Source organism: Eublepharis macularius, chromosome 3, assembly GCF_028583425.1.
Source record: "Eublepharis macularius isolate TG4126 chromosome 3, MPM_Emac_v1.0, whole genome shotgun sequence".
NCBI lineage: Eukaryota > Metazoa > Chordata > Lepidosauria > Squamata > Eublepharidae > Eublepharis > Eublepharis macularius.
In genome coordinates, this window is record NC_072792.1 from 146,242,427 (window position 1) to 146,264,497 (window position 22,071).

Consider the following 22,071-nt stretch of genomic DNA (forward strand, 5'->3'; position numbering starts at 1 on the left):
AGAAGAAAAAGAGGATCATAGTATATCTCCTTTCTTTATGTATCAGAAACACTAGTGGATATGGAAATTCACATCCCGAAAGACTTGGCCCAAAGCTGTGAGGCATGAATGCTCAGAAGAACTACCCAAGAAGCCTGAATTTGCTCCCACAGAAGATGTATGGCTTATGGTGGCCACCAAGTCACATACAGACATAAATGCCATTCACTCAATGGTTTCCAGTCAATGCCTCCATATATTTCTGCAGATAGGTGGTGGAAGTATTGACATACTATCTAGTTACTGTACAGTGATTCTATTGTTGTGATGTACTTAGTGTTTACTTCTATAGTACCCAGCCAGCCCTGAAAAACTCCCAGCTTTAAATTGCTTTTCAGTTGTCCTTTCTTAGATGAAACTTCTCCCCTTTAATGACTCCCACATGATTTTTGGTTGGGGGGCGGGGCCGGAGAGTTTCCTGCTCATTTACCATCTCACTCACTCTGCCCGAGACTGGCCTTGGGTTGTTGAATCCATCAAGATTAAGGGCTGAGAATCTTATGCAGAGTCCATGACTCTCTCTAGCACAGTGTCTGCCCCACTTATTGTTTTGGGGCCTCATAATTTTACCCAGCAACTAGTTGGTTGTTTTTCGCCTAGGGATTTTATACTACTAAAAAAGCACCTGTTCCCCTGAGAGCCTATTTACACATCAAAAGGTGAAATTCATCTTCAGGTTTTGTCTGGTAAAATGATCTTATGAATATAAATGTTATGGTTCCATGTTCTGAAAACTACTAATGGTAACATGGTCTTACCGCATAGGGGCTCTTTCAGAAGTTCACTTTGCAGTATTCAAAGTGAAGGGAAAAAAGTGATCTCACAGCAACTTTTCCATCTCCGATATGATCATGTGAATTAACTAGAAGGGGTGAGGAAATGGAATTTATAACTCAGGGCCAGGGATCAGGTTCCAGTAGTTAACACACACACACACACACACACACACACACACACACACACTCTCTCTCTCTCTCTCTCTCTCTCTCTCTCTCTCTCTCTCTCACTCTCTCGCACATGCATACACATTCTCTCGGTCTTGTTGGGTAACATTCAGACATCAGTCCTCCCCAAAGGGACATTTCTTCAAATTTCTAGACACCACCCCAAAAAGCAAGTAGAATTTTTATCTTAGGGTAGTTAAGGGATGGTGTCACTTGATGCAGAGTGATATGAACAAGACAGTCCTCCGGGGGGGAAGGGGAGGCATCTCTCTCTTGGTGATGCCAGGCCTGTCCTGAAATCCTACACAGGGGAGCCTCTCAGGGGTAAAGTGAGATAATCTTTAGAGATCAATATACTTCCCCTCTCTCCTGAGAAGATCAAGATGAGGGGGGAAAGGCAAGTGAAAAAGGAGGAGGTTTTATGGGGGTACTGTTCTACGTTTTTCTCATTGTAGTTGCCTTTTATGTGAATGGTGTCCCTCCCACAAAAAGGACAGGAAAACATTGTTTCCTTCTAATTGCTTCACAAATGTTGTATTTTAAACCCTGCTTTTTGAGGGGTACCTAGCAGCTGGGAAGTACCACCTGGAAGAAAAGGCAAAGTATTGGAGAGTAAGATGGGATCCTTACAATCAGTCTTTTACCTGGTACTTACCTAGTATGGAGCCAGGATGGAAATTGTGACAGATTTCACTTCTGAAACACAAAGTGAAACTGCCACCCATCTTAGACTATTTTGTGTTGAGTTCAAGACATAGCAGACCTCCAGTGCAATCCTAAATTTAGTCACACTTTTCTAAGTCCCTTTAAGTCAATCTGTTTAGGATTGCATTGTTCCTCAGCTTATTCTGGTTTTTTATTAAGATATGAGGAAGACAAAATTGTTGGAGCTTATCATCTAAACAATGATACATTTGTTTATAATGAGGTTTGGAAGGTACATCCATCCCAGATCCCAGATCAATGTTTGGGAGATCAGCAGCAGTTTCTGCTCTTACCAAGGCACACAATGTTTGTGGATACTAGATTTATTTCTTGTCATCCCTTAGCACTGCAGCAGAACTCACTTTGTGGCATCCCCCCCAGGGTCACATGCCCTCTCCTTTCTGCAGTGCTTTCACACCCCCTTGCTTCTCAGTTCTGCTTTCCTGCCTTCACAGAGTGCTAACTGTCTAATAGTAAATTGTAAGCCTTGGAAGGACGGCACTGGGAAGCCTGGCTAGTTGCTTAATTGACTGCCCATATCTGTTTGAAACTGCAGACTTAGGCGGAAATAAATTGCTAGAGCAGCAGAAGTGGGATGCTGCCGTGTTGTTGATGGTGGTGAGAGCTGGCTTGCTGTGCCGGAATGGATGATCTTCGGTACAGCAAAAGGAAAGTTTTAGTGTGCAGGCACACACAGACACACAAACTTTGCTTCTGCATTTCCAGGCATGAAATCATCCCTTTTGCTAATGTAGAAACCACATTACAGGGAAGCTCCTCCCATCAGCCACATCTACTGTCCAATGGCAGAGCTGCATTATGATTTTGGAATGGATGAAAAAGAGATTTTTGTTCATTAGCAGTTCAGTGGAACTGTATGATGTAGTATCAACCAGCTGAGGTGTGGCTGTTCCTTAATGGCCCCTTCACGTAGCATCCTCTGCAGATGGGGCCCAACAGTTCCCTGAGCAGAACACAGTAGTCATCCAAATCCAAGTGTCACTTGCTTAACCTAGATTCTTTTTTCATGAACCAGGTGGAGACTATCCAATTTAATTGCACTTATTAATTTAACCAAGTTAGTAGCAAAATTCTAGTACAATAGTAAAGACCCCACCTGTCCCTGAAGGGGTCAAGGCAGAGTCATCTCTGGAGCTGGCATCATCATCATCATGACACAATGGATGTATCTGTTTTCCCTTTTCAATGCAGAACTATAGCAGGAGAGGTTCTACTTATTTGCTCAAGCGAGCCATTTTCGTTCTTGACTCTAATTTATTCAGTTTGCCCCATCTAAGATTTTCAATATTACATAGGGGAGTCAAATTAATATATTTAGACTTAGATGTACATTTTTTAAAAAACAATAAACCAGGTTGTGTCAGTTATGCAGAGACTCTTTTAGTGACCTATCCTAAACCAATTTATCTTTCAATAGAATCCAACAAGATGGCAATAATGTATGAAATAGCTGAACTTACAGTTATAATTGTATTAAGATTATTTAGAAGATTTGGAGAACTAGAATGTTGATATAAGCAAGCCTACTGAAATTGTACTGAAAACCTTTTTGCTCCTTTTATCTTATATCTATCTTCTTTTTTATTTGGAAAAAAATAATAAAAAATATATTTAAAAAAAATTATCTTTCCCCTCATTTTCATCTTGGTATGATCATGTACCACACTTGTACTTGGACTCCATCTACAACAGGACTGCCAATAGCAAGCCATCCTAAGAAAAGTTAACACTGTAAAACAGGCGAGATGCCATTGAATTCTTTACACTTTAGCATAATCATAAGAGTCTGCAATTCCCCCCGCAAGAGGGGTGTTAGGTGTCCAGAAATTAAACTAAGTCATTCCTCCTTATTCAAGGAAGAAAAGTATTCTTCCTTTGTAAAGATGGTTGGTTCAGGGGTCAGAGTGGACCCCAGCCATAGAATAATAGCAACATTAGAACAGTCACAACAGAAACTGAGAAAGATCCTTCATTCAAGGACCCACCATGGTGCTTTCCTTTGGTACTATCTGCTTTTCCAGCTGTGTCCTATAAAACTCCTATCAAGGCTGAGGTTCTCCTAGCAGATGTTGACCCTGCACCTTACTGTTCAAGCACAGAAAACATGCTCACCATGCAAGAGAAGCAAAGCTAGATGATTTCAGAATCAAGAAACACCAACTAAGATATAAACAGCCAAACTATATAAACTCTCAGTTCACCCAGCAGAAACTTATTCATTGTGGTGCAGCATCCTGAGCTGGTCCATATATTGGCCATGGGGACCTACCCTCTGGAATCTATCTGTTCCCCAGCCTTGCTCAAGCCTATCCATATACAAAAGTATAGCCCGGTGACAGCCTGGTCTCCTGGACTTTATCCTGAGCTTCCTGGTCCTATTTAACTCTTACTTCCTTCAAGTTTGGACTCAAGAGCTCCTCCATTCCATGCATGGAATCTGCCTGCACCATGCTGCAGATCTTGCCATAGCTTTGCCCAAGGGTTCCAGTGTTCAGTTTGGACAATGGGCACTCCTGCTAAGGCATGCTTACCAGCCATTTGTACAAACTATCAGGAGTAACTGCTTTAGTCTCTGAGCTGCGTTTTAGACAATCATTCTGAATGCCCCCCCCTCCCCAAGCATTCACAGAACTAATCAGCCCCTTTAGGCTTCTTATCACCCTACATTTGGACTGGTTTGACGTCCTACTTGGAACCAGGAAAACTGAGTACTGGGGACAATGTATGTGTTCCATCTGAAAGCTATTTAGATGAAGTGGGCTGGGGAACAGGAGAAGGTTCCTTAAAACAGGGCTTCCAAGAAGAACTAGTAGTAGTAGTAGTAGTTATGGCAAAGTTGTGCCAGGGAAACCATTGTTCATCTTCTTCTCATCCTGCTTTCACATCCAAGCACCTCTCAACCTCACGTACATTATGCAAGACATTATCTACAGCATAATTAGCTTATGTACATAGGAACTGTTCCCTTTACATGCGTTTGAGACACTCACACACATACACACAAGAGAAAAAGAGATAGAGGGCAAGAAAGACTTGGCAAGAACAAGAGGGTGGGTGAGTTAAATCGATATCTTTTGGCCAAATCAAAATATTATGGACCAACAACATCTCGGGCTATAAGGGAGCAGTGAGGTAAAGGGCCATGTGGAGCTTCTTCATGGGACACCAGTATGCTAGAGAGATCTGCATCACTGTTTGCCAGAAATCAGAAAAGGCGAAGTATCCGTTTAAGAAATGACCAAGCCAATCAAAAGGTTGTGGCAATCGACACCAAAGCAAAGGCTGTCTCTTTCAAGGAAGGAAGGGAGGAGAAAATTATATGAGGGAATGAGGAGAATAAAAGTGACTTCATTGCTGATATTTCTTTTTACAGCATCTCAGCATCCTCGGCAGGCTCCAGCTTCTGTAGAGTGATCCGTCTGGCCTCCCATACTCCCAGATGATCAGTGACTTGACAGTTTGTTATAATAAATGTTGCTGATTTTTCTTCATTGCAAATTTCCCCCTTTTGTTGTTCACGCAAAAGTTGTGAAAGAAACTGTCCTTTCCCCTCTCTCTCTCTCTTGCTCTGTCTCCTGTATGACACATTTTTTTGTTTGCTTTGCTTTGTGTGTTGTTCTTGTTGTTGCTGGGTTTTTAATTTTTTTTCCTTTTTTTAAAATTCGGATGTTATTAACATTTGCTGAGTAGGCAGAGCAGGGACACTGCCAGCAGCCACAGTGGTACGGCCAGACACATTGATCCACTGCCTGCAATCCCTGTACCAGGTCCTATGGGGTAAGAGAGGGAAGAAAAAAAGCAGAGAGAAAATTTACATACAAACTGCATGAAATGGAATAGACAGAGGAATAACCATACTCCCTAATAGCTGTTTCCATGTTCATCTAGTACCTCCTCAGGGAGACGTTGCCGTTGGAAGTATTTAGATTACAGAACAGTACTTCATATGTTGGGCAATTCTTTACTGACTTTTACTCCATAGTACCATCATACAAAAGTCTGATCTCGACAGACTGAGCTTGGTTTTTACCTACCTAGCAGTCACATATTGCCTTTCCAAAGTGGTGCAGATGCCAGAGCCAAGAACCTCCTTGGAGAAGGCTTGGTTATCTGAGGGCAAAGCTACAAGTGACGAATGACACTTGAACGGCAAGTGTATTTCTCCCTGTTCACTTGCCCTCCACTCAATCCACTTGCCGTTCAAGTGTCATTCGTCACTTGTAGCTTGGCCCTGTGCCATTCTTGCTTAAACATCACTGCAAAATGGGAAACAGGGGATCCAGGGTACCGTTTGTTCCAACATGAAAAAGACTAGGTTCAAGAAAGGCATGTATTTAAAATATTTATTGATAAGAAGTGTGAGTGTATATATATTTATGCTTCCCTTACTTCCGTTTTTGTCCCTCATTAGCACATAAAGTACATTCTCATCTCCTATCTCCACAGCAAATAATGTGGCCTTGATTCTCAGGACAGCAAGCTGATGTCGAACACAACAGAACACCCAGGTCTCTACAAAAACCTGCAAAGAATGCTGTCTAATTCAGTGCCCCACATCTCAGGCACCTGTGTTTTTCATCTCTTCACAAGAGTCAATGGTTGTCAGACTGTTGGGGATCCATGGCATTACCTACCTGTCTGTCCTATAGCGGCAGCTATAGCTATCCATCTCACATACAATTGCACTGGAGGTGTGGTAAAATTCCCATGGTAGCAATGGGTAATCTCTGCTGCTATGAGCAAGGTTTCCCCCAGGTAACATTGTAATCTGTGTAGGCTCATTCACCGGTGAGAACCAAACCCCATCCATCACTTTAGGAGTGATGGCTGGTCTACACATGCAGGGGGGGGAGTTAAACTGCTCGCTCCAATTGATTCCTCCCTCAGAGCTACAATAGAGTGGAAACCTGAGGTGGTAGAATGAATTGTGTCACTTCAGACTGCAGGTGGGTGGTTGCCTTTTCTAGATCTTTTCCCATGTTAAAAAATAAAATAAAACCGACAACACTAAGATTAATGTTTTAAGCTTCTCTTAAAAGCATTCTGTTTCCCATAATGTCCCCCTGTCTTTCTTTTACTTTATAGAATTGATCACTCCATCTGCAGTCTGAAGTGGTACAGTCAATGCCGCTACCTTATGACTCCACCACTTCAATCTGATGTATGAGTCAACCAGATGGGATAGATTAGAAGCAGGTTCTGAGAGAGACAAAAGTTCCATTAGCTGCTGAAGGAGAGAAATAGACACGATCTGATTAGCAACTGGAGATTGAACCATCCCCTTTGCACTGAAATGGCAAGAAGCAGTTTCCATACTTGTTCAGAGACCTGTCATTAAAAACAGTTGGGGGAACAGGCCAGCTAAAATAGAATTAATAATAACAGCAGCAACAACAACATTCAATTTATAACCACCAGGACAACTTAACACCCACTCAGAGCGGTTTACAAAGTATGTTATTATTATCCCCATAACAATCATCCTGTGAGGTGGGTGGGGCTGAGAGAGTTGCGGAGAGCTGTGACTCGCCCAAGGTCACCCAGCTGGCTTCCAGCGGAGGAGTGGGGAATCAAACCTGATTCTCCAGATTAGAGTCCTGCCACTCTTAACCACTACACCAAACCAGCTCTCAATGAGTTCAATGATCATTTATAGGGACAGAAGGGATTTTTCACCTATGGAGAACAACTTCCTCATCTCACCCATCTCAGTGCAGCCCAAAATGCCCTCTGAAATGCTGTTCCTAGAGGAGAGGGGAATCCAAGGAGCAACAGGAGGGGTGAGTTGGAAGTCTGCTCTGGTAGGAGGGAATCTGCAACCTGTAGAAATCCCTATGGGATCTTTCATAGTGAAATAACACCACATAGTGAAAGCCCATAGTTACAAAATGGACTAATAACCAACCAACTTTGAAATGATTAACTTTGGATGGTGTGTGCTTCAGTTCAACCACCATACCCACTAAGGTACAGAATTATCTGCTGTTTTAAGGCCTCCTTAAATCTTTCTTTAAAAGGCAGAACATAGAAGAACTTTTTACAGTGACTTGGCTAAGGTTCTGAGGTTAACAGTTCCACATTTGTAGAGAAATGGGAGGTGTTATTTCACTAGGAAGGATCTAAAATTGTTTTCCGGTTTTATAGATCAAGCTACATAGCCCAAAGGATAATCATAGTTTGATGTTAGTACTTCATACCTCACTAATCGAGGAACTGAACCATCTACTAAATGAGATGTTTGGAATGAAGGGCATGTTCTCCAACTGACAGCAGACTCCAGGGGAAAAGATGGCACAGGAAGAGGGGCAGAAGGGGAATCTTTGACATGCACACTTGGGTAGGATGAAAAATTTCCATCTAATATGTTGTGATGCTTTTCATTTAAGAGCCTTTCAGCGCAATCCTTAAGAGAAGCCCGCTGATTTTAATGGGCCTAGAAGGGGGTCACTGCTTAAGACTGGCAAGATTTGAGTCCAGTAGCACCTCACAGGCCAACAAGATTTTCAGGTATATCTTTCGAGAATATCTGAAGGAGGGAGCTTTGATTCTCAAAAACTTATACCCTGAAAATATTGTTGGTCTCTGAGGTGCTACTGGACTCAAATCCTGCTGTTCTACTACAGACCAGCTCCGCTACCTACTTGAAACTGCTTAAGATTTGTGGTTCATTGGATTCTTCTGCCTTGAGAACTGTCATGCAATATGCAAAGTTTGTTTGGTTATTGCATATTGTCATTGTGAGCACTTTGTTCTCAGCTATATGGACTTATTTTTTTTGTTGCTCGCGATCTCAATTCATTTGATACAGAAATGACATAGGGAAACTCAATGCAAAAATGCTGTGTTAAGCAAAGGTTTCTGTTTTACACAGAGTGGAAACAAATTTGACGTTGGGCATGTTGGAGTCAAAGCAGCAGGAATGACAAATTCAACCATCCCTAGAACGACCAAGGAGAAGCCGCCAGCCTCCTCTTCTTTGTCCCTGGCCCCCTTCCTTGTCAGAGAGCCTTGCCAGGAAAAGGCAGCGTTGTTTCATCCTCCCTCCCTACGGACTCAGCGTGGTCCACCTGTTTACTCTCCCTCCGTGTGGTGGCCCTTGAATGCCAAGGCTTGTTATAATTCTGCACACCGAAGAGCGTCTGCTTACAGCTAGACGCTGGCTCCTCAGGGGCTGATTCATCACAGCACTCTAATCAATAAAACATGGAACCAATCAGCAAATGCCTTCTGTCCCAGGAGAGGCTACGTAATTATTTATTTGGTAATCAGGAGGGGCAAGGATTTCAGTGTAACATTTATGGTCCTGGGGGGCAAGGCCTACGGGGAGGAGCAACAGGAATGCCAGGAAAGCTTTGATTTTCACAAGGGTGGGGAATGGCAGGAGCTCACCACTGCGGCAGCAAATAATACAGAGTCACTACAGGAATATTAAGCGCTGACACGATGGACGTCCTTTCATTCAGCCTCCTGTTTAAAGGCTCTCCTGGCTTGCAGAGACCTCTAGGCAGAGATTCTATTTGAAGTGTGCCCTGTTGAGAAAAGGATGGGGGGTGGGGGGGCAGCTTCAGCCAACCTTGTGTTTTGCATTCTGTGCATATAGTAGGATCTCTTCTTCCAGAACTACTTATGGCCTGATCATTAGCTGGATGGGCAAATGCAAATGGGTGCAAATGGCATATGGACTCTTCCCCTTCCCCCCACCCAGCTCTCAGAGCTGTGCAGAAAGAGCCCTGGCTAAAAAGTGATGATGGACATGAGTGGATCAGGTATGTGGGAAAGGGAGCAGGGGCTGCTTCGGCATAATCTAGCAACAAGCACATGCTATGCCCATGCACATTCGAACCAAGGGCACAGGAGGCACAATCCCTGTGAATCCCTCTTATATTTAAACAACATTAAAGCACCTATTTATTCATTTGAATAAGTAAAGAATATGACTGGAGAGTACTCTGCATTCAGAGAGGTAGACATATTTAACTTTTTCAGCTGAAACAATAAAGCAGCTTTTCCCGTCTTAGATATTAACTTGTGGCATATGCTTTCATGAGACAAAACCTATTTTATCAGATGAATGATTAATTTAGAATTCTTGTCCTAATCCAAGGATTCAGGAGAGATTGGATCCCACCCCTCCCCAGACTGACCCCTAATTGTAGTTGTTGTTAGCCTGATAAGCAATCTTTACGTTCACCTGTACCTTCAGTGTACCTTGGGAGATGTGGGCAGGCAGGCCAAAGAAGGAAGGCCGGGAAAGTAAAGACAGATAAGATGGATAAGTGGTCAGTTGATGATAAAATGGGTCAGGCAGGTGAGGGGGAGGAAAGAAAATGCTGAGGGAATGGGGAGGGCGGTGGGATCAGGGAGGAGGGAGGGAAAGTAGAGGCATCCATTAGAGGAAGCAGGGGCCATGAGGGGTGAGGGAATGGAGTTTTAATATTTATTTAAAACATTTCTGCTCTGCCTTTCCACCCAATTCACAGTCCTCAAGGTGGTCGACATTAAAAACAAAACAGTAAAACATTTAAAACACACACATACAAACTGTTTAAATCAATTAAGTAAAACATAATATAAACAAATAAGACTATGAACACTTAAAACACATACAAGGAGTAGGGCTAATAAGAGTTAGTGAGGGAATGTCAAACCAAACAATCTTCTTCCTCGGATGGAAGGCAAAGATGGAGGAAGGGAGACCAATCTCCCTGAGGAAGGAGTTAGACAACCAGAGTAGTTATGTAGGTTGATATGGGAGAGTCCTTGCAGTTCTCCCTCTTTTTAGATAGAACTTCAAATGCTGTCTCATGTCTGGAAACTAAGAGTTATAGCCCATAGCACCTTTCCATTTGTTAATGTAACAAATATACAGGGTTTTTTTCTGGTGGAACTCTCAAGAGGGAAATGATAGAGAAACACATGGAAGAAAAGTATTGTTGCTTTCAAATGCCCAACTGCTTTTTTCAGCTGAGGGGGAGGAGGAGGAAGGGTCCATCCTCTTCTCCCCTCAGCTGAAAAAGCTGCTGGCATTTTAAAACAGCTTTTTTCAGCTGATGAGAGGGGAACCCCCTTTGAAAGTGGCAACATTTTTCTTGCCCAAGAAAAGTCTTGCTGCTTTTAAATGCTCCACTGCTTTTTTCAGCTGAGGGGAGGGGGAGGAAGGAGGTCCCTCCTCTCTCTCCCCTCACCTAAAAAAGCTGTCGGCATTTTAAAACAGCTTTTTTTCAGCTGATGGGAGGGGAATCCTCCTCCTGTTGGCTGAAAAAAATCTACTGGCTTTGAAAGCAGCAACACTTTTCTTGCTAGGCAAGAAAAGTGTTGCTGCTTTCAAATGCCCCACTGCTTTTTTCAGCTGAGGGGAGGAAGATGGGGGGGTCCATCCTCCCCCTCCCTTCAGCTGAAAAAGGCAAGCAGGCATTTGAAAGCAGTGTTCCTGCTTTCAAGGACTGCAGCTTTTTTTTAGCTGATGGGGGATCCTCCTCCCATCAGCTGAAAAGCAGGTGGCTTTGAAAGCAACACTTCTCTTGTCACTTGCAAGTGGCAAGAAAAGTCTTGCTTTTGTTCGAAGCTAAAGAGCTGAATGCCTTGGCCTGTGCACAGGAGGAAACAGGATCAGGAGGTGGGGCCACCGGACATGTGATTACTTTCAAGAGGTGCCAGAACTCCGTTCTACTGCGTTCCTGCTGAAAAATATATTTGTTGTTTTAAAAAATATAATTTATATTTGTTAATATAATGCAGCCAGAATTTATGGAGTGACAGAACCTAGGGTAGAACTGATACATCTACCTCCAGAAGTTAATAAGAGATTACATGCCTGTTTCTATCAACACACTTCTATATACAATGTCATTGGATAGCAGCTGTGACACAACTTTTTGCTGATATATTATGTGAAAACATGCAAATAAAAATAGACAACCATGTTTCTAATGTCTCTATCTGCATGATTACCCACAATACGGATTTGGGGTTCCAGATCGCTGTGTGCCCATCTACCCCCTCTTTATTTATTTATTTGCTATTAAAATATTAGACCCTGCTTTTCCTTTGTGCCTCAAGGTGTCTTACAAATCCATATTTCAAATAGAATACCCCCCTCCCAAATGCCTGCACCTGACACCCTATTAAAGGCACCAGCAGATAAAATGGCCTGAGGTGGCAAGTCTATTTCTGGGATGTACCAGTTCAGACCTCAGGTGGCAGTCTACACATGAATGCCAGAATAATGCAATTTTATGCTACCCTAATAGAAGCATAATGTCCAAGTCATAAGAAATAATTATTCCCCTCTATTCCACAACAATCAGCCTTCATCTGGAGGGCTGCACTTTAAGAAGGACACAATGGGTTTAGGGGAGAGCAAGGGCCACAGCCAAGGATCTGAAAAACAAGTCCTATGAAGAAAAGTTGAAGCAGCTGAGTATCGCAGAAGAGAAAGCTGAGGTAGGGGTGGAAGAGACATGACACCACCGTTCATATACTGGAAGGGCTGCTATATGAAAGAGGGCAAAGAGTCCTTCTTTGCTGCTCCAGAGGGCAAAATGAGATCTAATGGGCTTGAGATTCCGGAGACAATATTTCAATTGAACATCAGGACAACTCCCTAATCATGCACACGTCAACGGATCCAATTACCTAAATGACAGAGGGATCTCCCTTGCTGGTTGTCTTCAAGTTAAGGCTGGACAACCATCTATTGGGTCCCCTTCAGGTTTGGACCAGACAGCACAGTTCATAGTGCTGGTTCTTACCTTTATGGCCCTAAATGTCTTGGATCTGGGGTACTTGAAGGACCACCTCCTCTTGGGCTGTCCAGACTCCAGTTAAGTACCTACTCTGTGTGGGGTGGCAGAGACAGGGCTTTTTCAGTGATGCCATCTTACAGTTGGAACGGCCTCCCCGACTATGAGGTTTACCTGACATGTACTTTGCTGCCTTTTTGGTGCTAAGGCAAAACATTTTTCCTTACCTGGGCTTTTAAAAACTGAAATGTTCTTTTCAGCTGTCTTTCTGGTCTGCTTCTAGTGCAAGGCGAGTTTTATAGATACCAATTATGGATGATGAATGCTGATTTAAAGGCTTGTTTTAACATCAACCATTTTGTGATCATTTTTATTATTTTACCGTATTTGTTTTTACTCTGTGAGCTACCTTGAGCAGGCAGCATATAGATTTTCAACATAAATCTATATACAAAAAAGTTCCTTCCCACTTAAGTCTGATTCTACCAAACTGGAGGAACAAAGATTCAAAAATATATCACAACTCTTATAGGTAAGTACCAAGGAAGAAGAAAACTAAAGTGAACTGGCCCTAGAGAACCTACGGCAGTCAGATTTTTAAAAATCTGACATTCCTTACCCCCCCCCCCCTCATATTTTAATTACCGAGTCTGTGTTTTTATATATATATTTTATTCTTGATTTTAAAATTGGTTTTATTATTGTTTTATGATATTCAGCTTTTAATTGTTAGCCATCTTGGTGGCCATGATTGAGCAGAAAGGCAGAATTGAAAATTTGTAAATTATTAAGTAAATTTGGGTTTGCCTATGCATAATGTGCAAAACAGCCATGAAATATGGTTTGTCGCTCAATAATGCTGTGTATTTTAATATATATATATATATATATATAAACTTTAAGAACAGCTTCTCTAGATTATCTTCCTTCATATTTCATTCAGGGCAGTGAAAGCTTGCAACAAACAGCACATACATCAGGCTGGAGGCAAAGATGTAAGACGGAGATGGGTGAAAGAAGTGGGAAGTGGTGGGCAGGAGAAAGTAAAATCCTGGGAGATATTGTGCAAATGGTGGTTAGGAGAAGAGAGCCAAGAATGGAGACTGAGAATAAAAATCATGAATGGCATGAGGACCAGGGGTAAGAAGAAAGGGAGACATGGACATGAAGATATGTACAGATTTATTTGTTATTTTTTCAGGCTCTGTGAATTAAGATTTTGGAAGAGGAACCGAATTTGGAGCTAGGAAGGGATGGAAATGTGGGGTTGGATGTGGGTTAAGAGAAGGGCTGCCAGGCTTCCCACTATGGCAACAGGTTTCTTGCTGGTGGTCCTCTCTACCCACTGCAGCTCTAAGAGGTGGTCAGAGAAAAAAAACCCAGCAACCTTGGCAACATCACTACGTCACCACCAGGGAAAACCCAGAGGTGACACAAGGTAGCACAAGGATTGTCATAGAGTTTACAGTGATGCCTAGAGCTACCCTATGTTACTTTCAGGTTTCCCTCAGATGTGGCATAGCGACATTGCTGACATTGCTGATGTCTCATGCCCCCCATGTCCCCATTTCCAACCTTCACACCGGTTGCCAAGCTCAGCCTGGTAACCCTAGCAGGAAAAAGAAAGAGTAGAATTGGAGATTAGGATCATGCAAGAAAAAAGATAGACAACAAAAAACATATAGTGGGAGGAGATTTAAAATTTTATGAATGAATGAAGCTCCCTAGTACAAAGCCAGACCATGGACCCATCTAATTCAAAATTTATCTGCTGTGAGTAGCAGCAACAACAACAACAACATTCGATTTATATACCGCCCTTCAGGACAACTTAATGCCCACTCAGAGCGGTTTACAAAGTATGTCATTATTATCCCCACAACAAAACACCCTGTGAGGTGGGTGGGGCTAAGAGAGCTCCAGAGAACTGTGACTAGCCCAAGGTCACCCAGCTGGCTTCAAGTGGAGGAGTGGGGAATCAAACCCGGCTCTTCAGATTAGTGTCCCACGCTCTTAACCACTACACCAAACTGGCTCTCTGAACTGAAGCTATACAAGATGTCATGCAAAGAAAGTCTTTCCCAACAGTTGTAACTTGAGCTCTTTTAGCAGGGGATTTCAGTGCTTTAACAGGAGACAGGAGACATTCTGCATGCAAAATACACGCTTTACTCCTGAGTCCCTGTGATCTTATTTGATTAAGTGATGTTAGTGTACAGTATGAGTGTGCGCTAGTATGCACATATGCGTTGATTTCTACCAGAAAGAATGCTGGCTGCAGGCCTTTGTTTTATACTATTAGTGATCTTTATCAAGAACTGGGAGCAAGTCAGTGAGTGCTCATGCAGAAGATGTTGCAGACTCTGGTGCCACCTGCTGTTCACTGTCTCCCACTACAGCAAGTTCAAGAACTGAAGGGGGGAATTCATTCAACACTGTAGAAAGGATGTTGAGACTGGACACGAAGACCTGCTGCTGCCAGTGGGCAATTTTGCTTTTCCTTGTTCTCTTTCAAGAAATGTGATGTGAACAGGTTAGGGATAGATGAGTTGCCTGGCCTTCAGACATTTATGAATTACAGGCCTTTCTTTCATCTCCTAAAACAGACAACCATGATCTCACTTTAATTTATGTTAATACACTTCAACCTTAATAAATCACATCTAATTTCCACATTTGTTTTGGGCAATTCCCTTCCAAAACCAGACTACTTATTCCAAATTTGAGAAAACTCATTTTGCAAATACTGACTTGGCTGTATTTATATTTTCCTAAATGAACACGGGGACGGGGTGGAATAATCTTTGACAAAAACAAGGAAAGGCTGAAAATGGTAAATGGACATGTTTCATTTCAAAAAAGCTCCAGTTTTTAAATTTACTTTATTTAGAGGCCACATTTCTTCCCAACTGTAACCCAAAGCGGATTACCCCTTTCTCCTTTCCTCTGCTTAACCTTACAATGACCCTATGAGGTAGGTCAGGCTGAGAGTGTTTGATTGGCCCAGTGAGCCTCCATGGCAGTGTGGTGATGCCAATCCGGCTCTCCCAGATCCTGTTCTTACACTCTAACTACTACACAACACTGTTTCTCTCAGTAAAAGCTGGGGATGGTAACTAAACATTAAGAAACACTTTATAACTTTTACATTCTAAAGAAATGGAACAAGGAGGTTTTGGAAATAAAAATCTAATTTCCTTTGGATGGAAAACTGAGTATCTGAGCTGTGGCTTAGTTGTCACATCATGTAAAAGATAAGTAGCAGCCAAAGACAGGGCTGGATTGAGGGGGGGCAAGGGGGTAGCCTGCCCCTGGCACCGCCAAAGAGGGGGCGCTGGGCGCGGCTGCCAGCCCCTGGGAGCACGTCAGAGTTGGCAGTGGCAGCGCGGGCAGCTGAGCGCAGGGTTGGGAGGCCCTCTGCCTGCCCCGCCGATGGGGCAGCTGGCTAGCTGCTCGCGCAGGACAGGGAGCATGCGGCAAGCTGGGGCCCCCCATCAGCAGGGAAGGAGAACCGCATGGCCTTCCAGCCCTGCACTCAGCTGCCCGTGCAGCAAGCTGGCCACCCCAGTGCACACCCGCACTGGCGCTGCCAGCTCCGTGGCATACTGTGCGCTGGGGTGGCCGGCTTGCTGCATGGGCGGCACACCCGCCCTGCATGTTGATATCACATCCCTGCATCTGCAGCTTCCCTCCCCAAAATCCTTCCTGGGAGTTTTTTTCTGCAGCTGGGCCATGAAACCAGAAGCTTCAGTAGAGGGGAAACATAAATAGCAGGTGGAAGAAGCTACGACTGGGTAACCAGTTGGTGTGAGTAGGAGAGCAACCCCTTTCATGTGCTCCTTTCACTTTCCTGACTGAAGTCTTTGCATTTTATGCAGGATTGAAGCAGACCCTCGTTAAAGCAAATGGGTCTGCTGTGATTGTGTTTCCATTTCAAAGGGCAACCCCCTCCCCCGTTCAAATCTTGCCTCTAAGTGGACTGGGGCCTGCTTATCTGCGGGACCGCCTCTCCTTATATACGCCCCAGAGGACACCTCAATCATCAGACAAACAGTTATTGGTGGTCCCTGGCCCCAGGGAGGCCCGCCTGGCCTCGACCAGAGTCAGGTCCTTTTTGGTCCTGGCCTTGGCCTGATGGAACTCTCTGTCTCTTGAAACTAGAGCCCGGCAGGATTTGTTGTCCTTCTGCCGGGCCTGTAAGACAGAGATGTTCCGTCAAGTGTATGGCTGAGGCAGGGCCTGGCCTCCGCCAGCCATGTGAGGGGGAAGGGAGTGGATGAATGTTCAAATCCCCCCCCCCCCCAGATGTCTTCTGTTTACCACCATTCTATTTCTAGAACTCTGTTTTATCCAAATGAAAACAAGTTAAAGTTACACTGTGGTTGCCACCCTCTTGATACCTTTTTATTTATTTATTGGGTAAACTGTGATTTTAATATGGATTATGGTTTAATGAAATTGTAAATTGCTATTATATTGTGATTGTGTTTTCAATTGATATAATCCGCCCTGAGCCCGTTCTCAGGTAGAACGGAATAGAAATATAATGAATAAATAAATAAATGGTCTGCCCCAAACTCACTACCAGCACAATTCTAAACTGACTTATACCCTTCTAAACCAATCTGACTTCAATGGGTTTAGAAAGGTGTAAATGTGTGTAAGACTGCATTGTACATAGCCTCGGGCAAGTCATTCTCAATCTCAGTTCCTACTCTCCTCTGCAGTACGGAAAAATCCTTGTTGAACTGTTAGTGGAATTAATGCCCATGTAGCGTATAAGAACATAAAAAGAGCCCTGCTGGATCAGACCAGAGGTCCATTTGCTATAGTATCCTGCAGGCCAACAAACTGGGCATAGAGCCTATGTAACCTAGGGGAAGCCCACCCACAGGTGGTAAAGGAATGCTCACAGTAGGCTGTTAGGCATGAGTAACAGTCACACACATTCAGGGTTTCATTTGTTTGCAGAGTACTATATCCCAAATGGATCAGGCATCGCCATTTGTAAACTGAAAGGCATGAGTTCAAGGTTAAGTTTTTTTAAAAAAATCCCTTATCTCACATAGTGGCAAATTCACCTTTAAAAATATCCTGACATAAGAAGTCTAGCAAAAGCAAGAAACAATCTGTAAATGGGAATGAAGCAAAATGCTACCAGGAAGAAGCTACAATTCTCCAGAGGCAATGGGGTGTTGATTAGGGAATCTGTAGGTGGCAAGCACTAGGCACTAGACAAAACGTCTCACAAACAGAGACACAGTTTTGTTTCTAAAGAAGCTGAGGAGGAAAGTATCCTGTGAAAACTATTAGTAGTTTGGCTCTTGAAGCTGATCTATATTTATCTGCATACAACACTTGGGGTGGGGATAATGATTTGTGTAATATTCAGAGTGGCTCATTTCATTTTTAAAAAGCAGATCGCCTAATGCTAAGTAAATCAGTATTACTTTAATCTCTTCCTTGCAATCTTTTTGCATAATTGGCTAATTCCTGCCATCTAGTGGCACAGCTGTGCTAGGACTCTGCAGTTTAATGAAATACATACTCTTTTACCACTAGGTGGTATATTTATGTAAACAAGGAAGGAACTTTTGGGCAAATTAAGCACTAATATTCTAATAGTTTCACCATTTTGAGAGGAGGGTTTATCTCTTAGTCAGTTAGGATTCTATCTGTAATCTAATTAACTAATGTCACTTCTCTGCAATGCCAACTAATTCCCTTTAAATAACTGGCTTTTTCTCTTGCTCATTCTCAAAGACTTATTCATATGAGTCTGCAAAATTGTGCATGTTTTCATTTCAGGCTGATGCTTGCATGAGCTCAGACTGACAATGTGCCTAGTGATTTACTATGGTTTCCCAGAACTTCCTGTTGTAATCTTGCAAACAACCTGGGTTTGTGGTGCCATGTTAATACTATAAAACTGAACAACAGCTCCCTCTCCCCCCCTAACTGCATCTTCTCTCTCCTCCCCAACTCTTCTGTATTTGACCAGTTTCTGTACCATGCATCTGATGAAGAGAACTTGATTCTCGAAAGCTTATGCCACAATAAAATTGGTTAGTCTTAAAGGTGCTACTGGACTCTTCTTGATCAGGCACACATTGGCAGCATTCGGGCATCATGAACAAATCACAGTTTGTTGAGACATCCATATTTGGGTACTTTAATTTCACACTGCCATCTTGTATACAAACAGGGATTCTAAAGTAGTCTTAAAATGTGGTTTAGAACCCTGATTCATTCTTCAGTCTCAGTGGGTTGGTTCAGAGAAGGGATATCATAAATTTTGTAACAGCATAGTTGTTGAACATGCTATGTCTAACTGTAGCAATCAGATGTAAGCCAATCATTGGTCGAATCCACATTCACCCATTACCCGCATGTTTATCGGATAACTTCCGTTTGCCTCCAATCCGCGATTTTTTCCTCTTCGTTCACATTCCTGCTTCCAATCCGTCTTTCTCGCGCGTCCCTCCGGTCACACGGCCACTCGAAAACCGCTTTTTGGGGCGGGACCTTTTTTCCCCGCCCATTTTTAAAATATTTTTTTAGCGCACTTTTCCGTTATTTCGATCTTGCCTTATAAAGAAACATCATTGAAGATAATGATGCCTCTCTTTCCCCCACTGACAGCACTGATGGCTCTCTCCTGTTTCTTTTTTGGAAATTTGGAAGCATGTGGGAAGCTTTCGTGGGCATTTCCTATGCAGGACAGTTCAGTGCCTGAATTTTACTGGTTTCACTTCCTTGGAGTGTCATTATTTTGATATTTCGTAATTTCGATATTACAGTAATATAAAATAAAAAAAATAAAAAAACAGTTAAAAAGGAAGTTTCGCGAGTCCGTTCTGAGGATGGATTCACCCCAAAATGATTTTTCAAACTACCAGATTTGATTCAGAAACAGCATAATCAATAAATCCAATGCTGTGAAGTCAAAAACAGTCTTTTGCAGACTACGGAGCACTTGCAAGTTGAATCAGCCAATAGGAACTCTCGGAACGGCCGGAGAGACAGGAAGGGGGGTAGTTTTTAAAAAAACCACGTAAATTGCGCATTGGCCCGTTCACGGCCACCGTGAAACTCCCATTGAAAACCTGTGACCACATATTTGGGAGAAATGCGAATGAAATGCGTCTGTTTAATGAGGTAATGTGACCGGCACTCGGGATTGCGTGGGGAATGCGGGGAAAATGCGACTTAGAATGAGTAATGTGGATTTGACCATTGAGTCTGTTTGGATCAGCACCAACTGAATCAAACGCCAGTCAAACAGGTTTCCATCAGGTTTTTGCAAAGCTGCACATGCACGAAACAGCTGCCAGTCCAAACACATCAGCATTCTTTTAACATCATTAAGAACTACTTAGATGAACAGTGAATTATATATTTTTTTCAAAATCGAACTGTAGCATTTACTTACAACTTATTTATAGGATTTCTAACTCATTTAATTGTCTATTTAAACAATTGCCTTCTAAGAGGAGAAGTAGTGCAACCCGGAGGAGGGAAGCAGAACTCCATCAGGATGTGAGAACTCATATGTGCAAAAAGTTGATTGCGCTGCAATGCACTGCGAGGAAAGAACAGATGAAGTGACCTAACAAACAGCTATGGACTGATTAACCCATTGAAAACATATCCCCCTCTTCAGAGCTACTGAACAGGATGTAAGATTATGGAACCACAACTATGCTTTCAGATGATCACTCAGTCATGCTTTCGGATGACAAATGCTAGTGTCAAAACCTTTGGGCCTTTCCTCACATAAATTCACCTGCTCTCCTAACTTGTATTGCTGCACCTGAGTAAGGGAAAAGGCTAGAGCATCACCGACTCCCTTTCCATTCCACCAACTCCATTCACACCAAGCATCTTGTTAGGCCCTGTGCCTGGCACAGTTCAGTCTGACTCATACAGCCCCCAACCTGGTTTATTGGCATCATAGTTTTAAATAACTCATCTCAAAAGCAGAACTTTTGACACATAGAAGATTGATATTATTCTTTATGAGTTGCAACAGAATTCCCTTAAGTAGGCAATTTTTAAAGGTGAATAGAAACATTAAGAAAACCAATTATTGGGAGTGAATATTGACAGGATAACTTCAGTTAATCAAAATAAAGACAGCAAAAGCACCAATGGGTGTTTCATGCATTCACTATTCCACTTGCAACACTGAAGACATTCTTGTCTAGAAGTAATTATTCTGTCAATGCATAACTTCTCCCATCATTTCAGTCATGTAGGGAGAAAAGCTACACCTTGCAAAATGCTTCTTTCCTTGAGATTCTTAAGGTGCAGTAACTTTTTCATGATCTAATCCTGGCATGTCTATCTAGGACTTTCAGGAAATCACTTTGCTTATTGTATTATTTACTGAATTTCTGCAGCCTTCATTTTGAGAAGCTGTCATCTGCCTCTATGTAAAAGGTACACTTGATAGGATTCTCAGCCACTCACAGTGCATTATCTGAAATTCCTGTTTACAGAAAAGTTTTTAGCTGCTGAGAGATCTCTTTCTTTTTGGCACAGAAAAGACTAAAAGTAATGTATACATACATCTAGAGAACAACTAGATTTCAACCCTTAATTACTGAAAGAGATTCTTCCATTTATCCCATCCAATGATTCCACTTGCTTCTTGTTAGTATGGCAACTATGGAAATCTGTACATTCCAATGATACACGGTCAGAGAACTATTGGGAATGAAAAAAATCATGTCCCATTCTCTCTTTACTGATAGAACAGCATCTCACAGAGGAGGTAGGTAGCCCTCTGGGGATCTTGAACTGGATGGAACGATAACACAGACAAACAAATGATAGTAAGTATTCACTGGTCTCAGAGTGAAACAGTTTGTTAAGGAAATGAGACTGTAAGAGCAAGGCTTCGTCTTTGTTGCTACGGAAGACTGAGAAAACTCAGCAGAGCTGAACGATCCGGTTCTTAAAGCCAAAAGATGCTCATGGCTGCTGTGTTGCCTGGCACATCTTAAGGACTCAACAGAAATGGTGAAAGGAAAAACAGCTATAGAAGCAGAAGGGACAACGTGAAAATGAATGGATATATTTAGTCCCCTTTCCTCTCTCCTTGTGGCCTGGACAGCCTGGGGTTTTTATCCATGGCAGCTCCTTAGTGAGAAGTCATTTTTCTAGTCTGTTGACTCTTTTTTGTCAGGGTTTCTGGAGATGAAATCTTTATCATCAGGGAGGCTTAAAAGGGAGGAATACTGTTAATTCCGTTTTCAAGGTCATACTTTGAAAGTTATTAATTTCTTTCTTCCAAGGCTTGCTGCTCAGTTCCAAGGCTTTAGGGATTTGCAGCTGGTACTTAGTTGGCTACACTTGCAGATTCCCCCCCCCCCCCAACGCACACACTTGTCTCTTGGCTTCAGGGGGAAAAAAAACTCTGATTTTGTGGCTAGAAGCAGTAGGTTCATGGCATATTTGCACCCCGTCCTCAGTGTAAGTTAACTATACTGTTTATTTCTATGAACAGTAATTTTCACAGGGCCCCTGTCAACACCTTTTAAATTAGAGTAGTGGCTGAAGCTCTTCTAGGCGAACAAGGAATACCTTCCTCCAGGTTGTACAGATTCTGACTGATG

At 42.7% G+C, this 22,071-nt stretch overlaps 1 protein-coding gene across 1 annotated transcript in view; it reads right to left on the reverse strand.

The window, feature by feature from the left end:
- Positions 1 to 5,381: 5,381 nt before the first annotated feature.
- LSAMP (limbic system associated membrane protein) overlaps positions 5,382 to 22,071 on the reverse strand; it is a 658,501-nt gene continuing 641,811 nt past the window's right edge. Inside the window, exon 8 of the mRNA XM_054973823.1 lies at positions 5,382 to 5,479. Coding sequence (XP_054829798.1) covers positions 5,382 to 5,479 — 98 coding nt within the window. The remainder of the gene's footprint in view (positions 5,480 to 22,071) is intronic.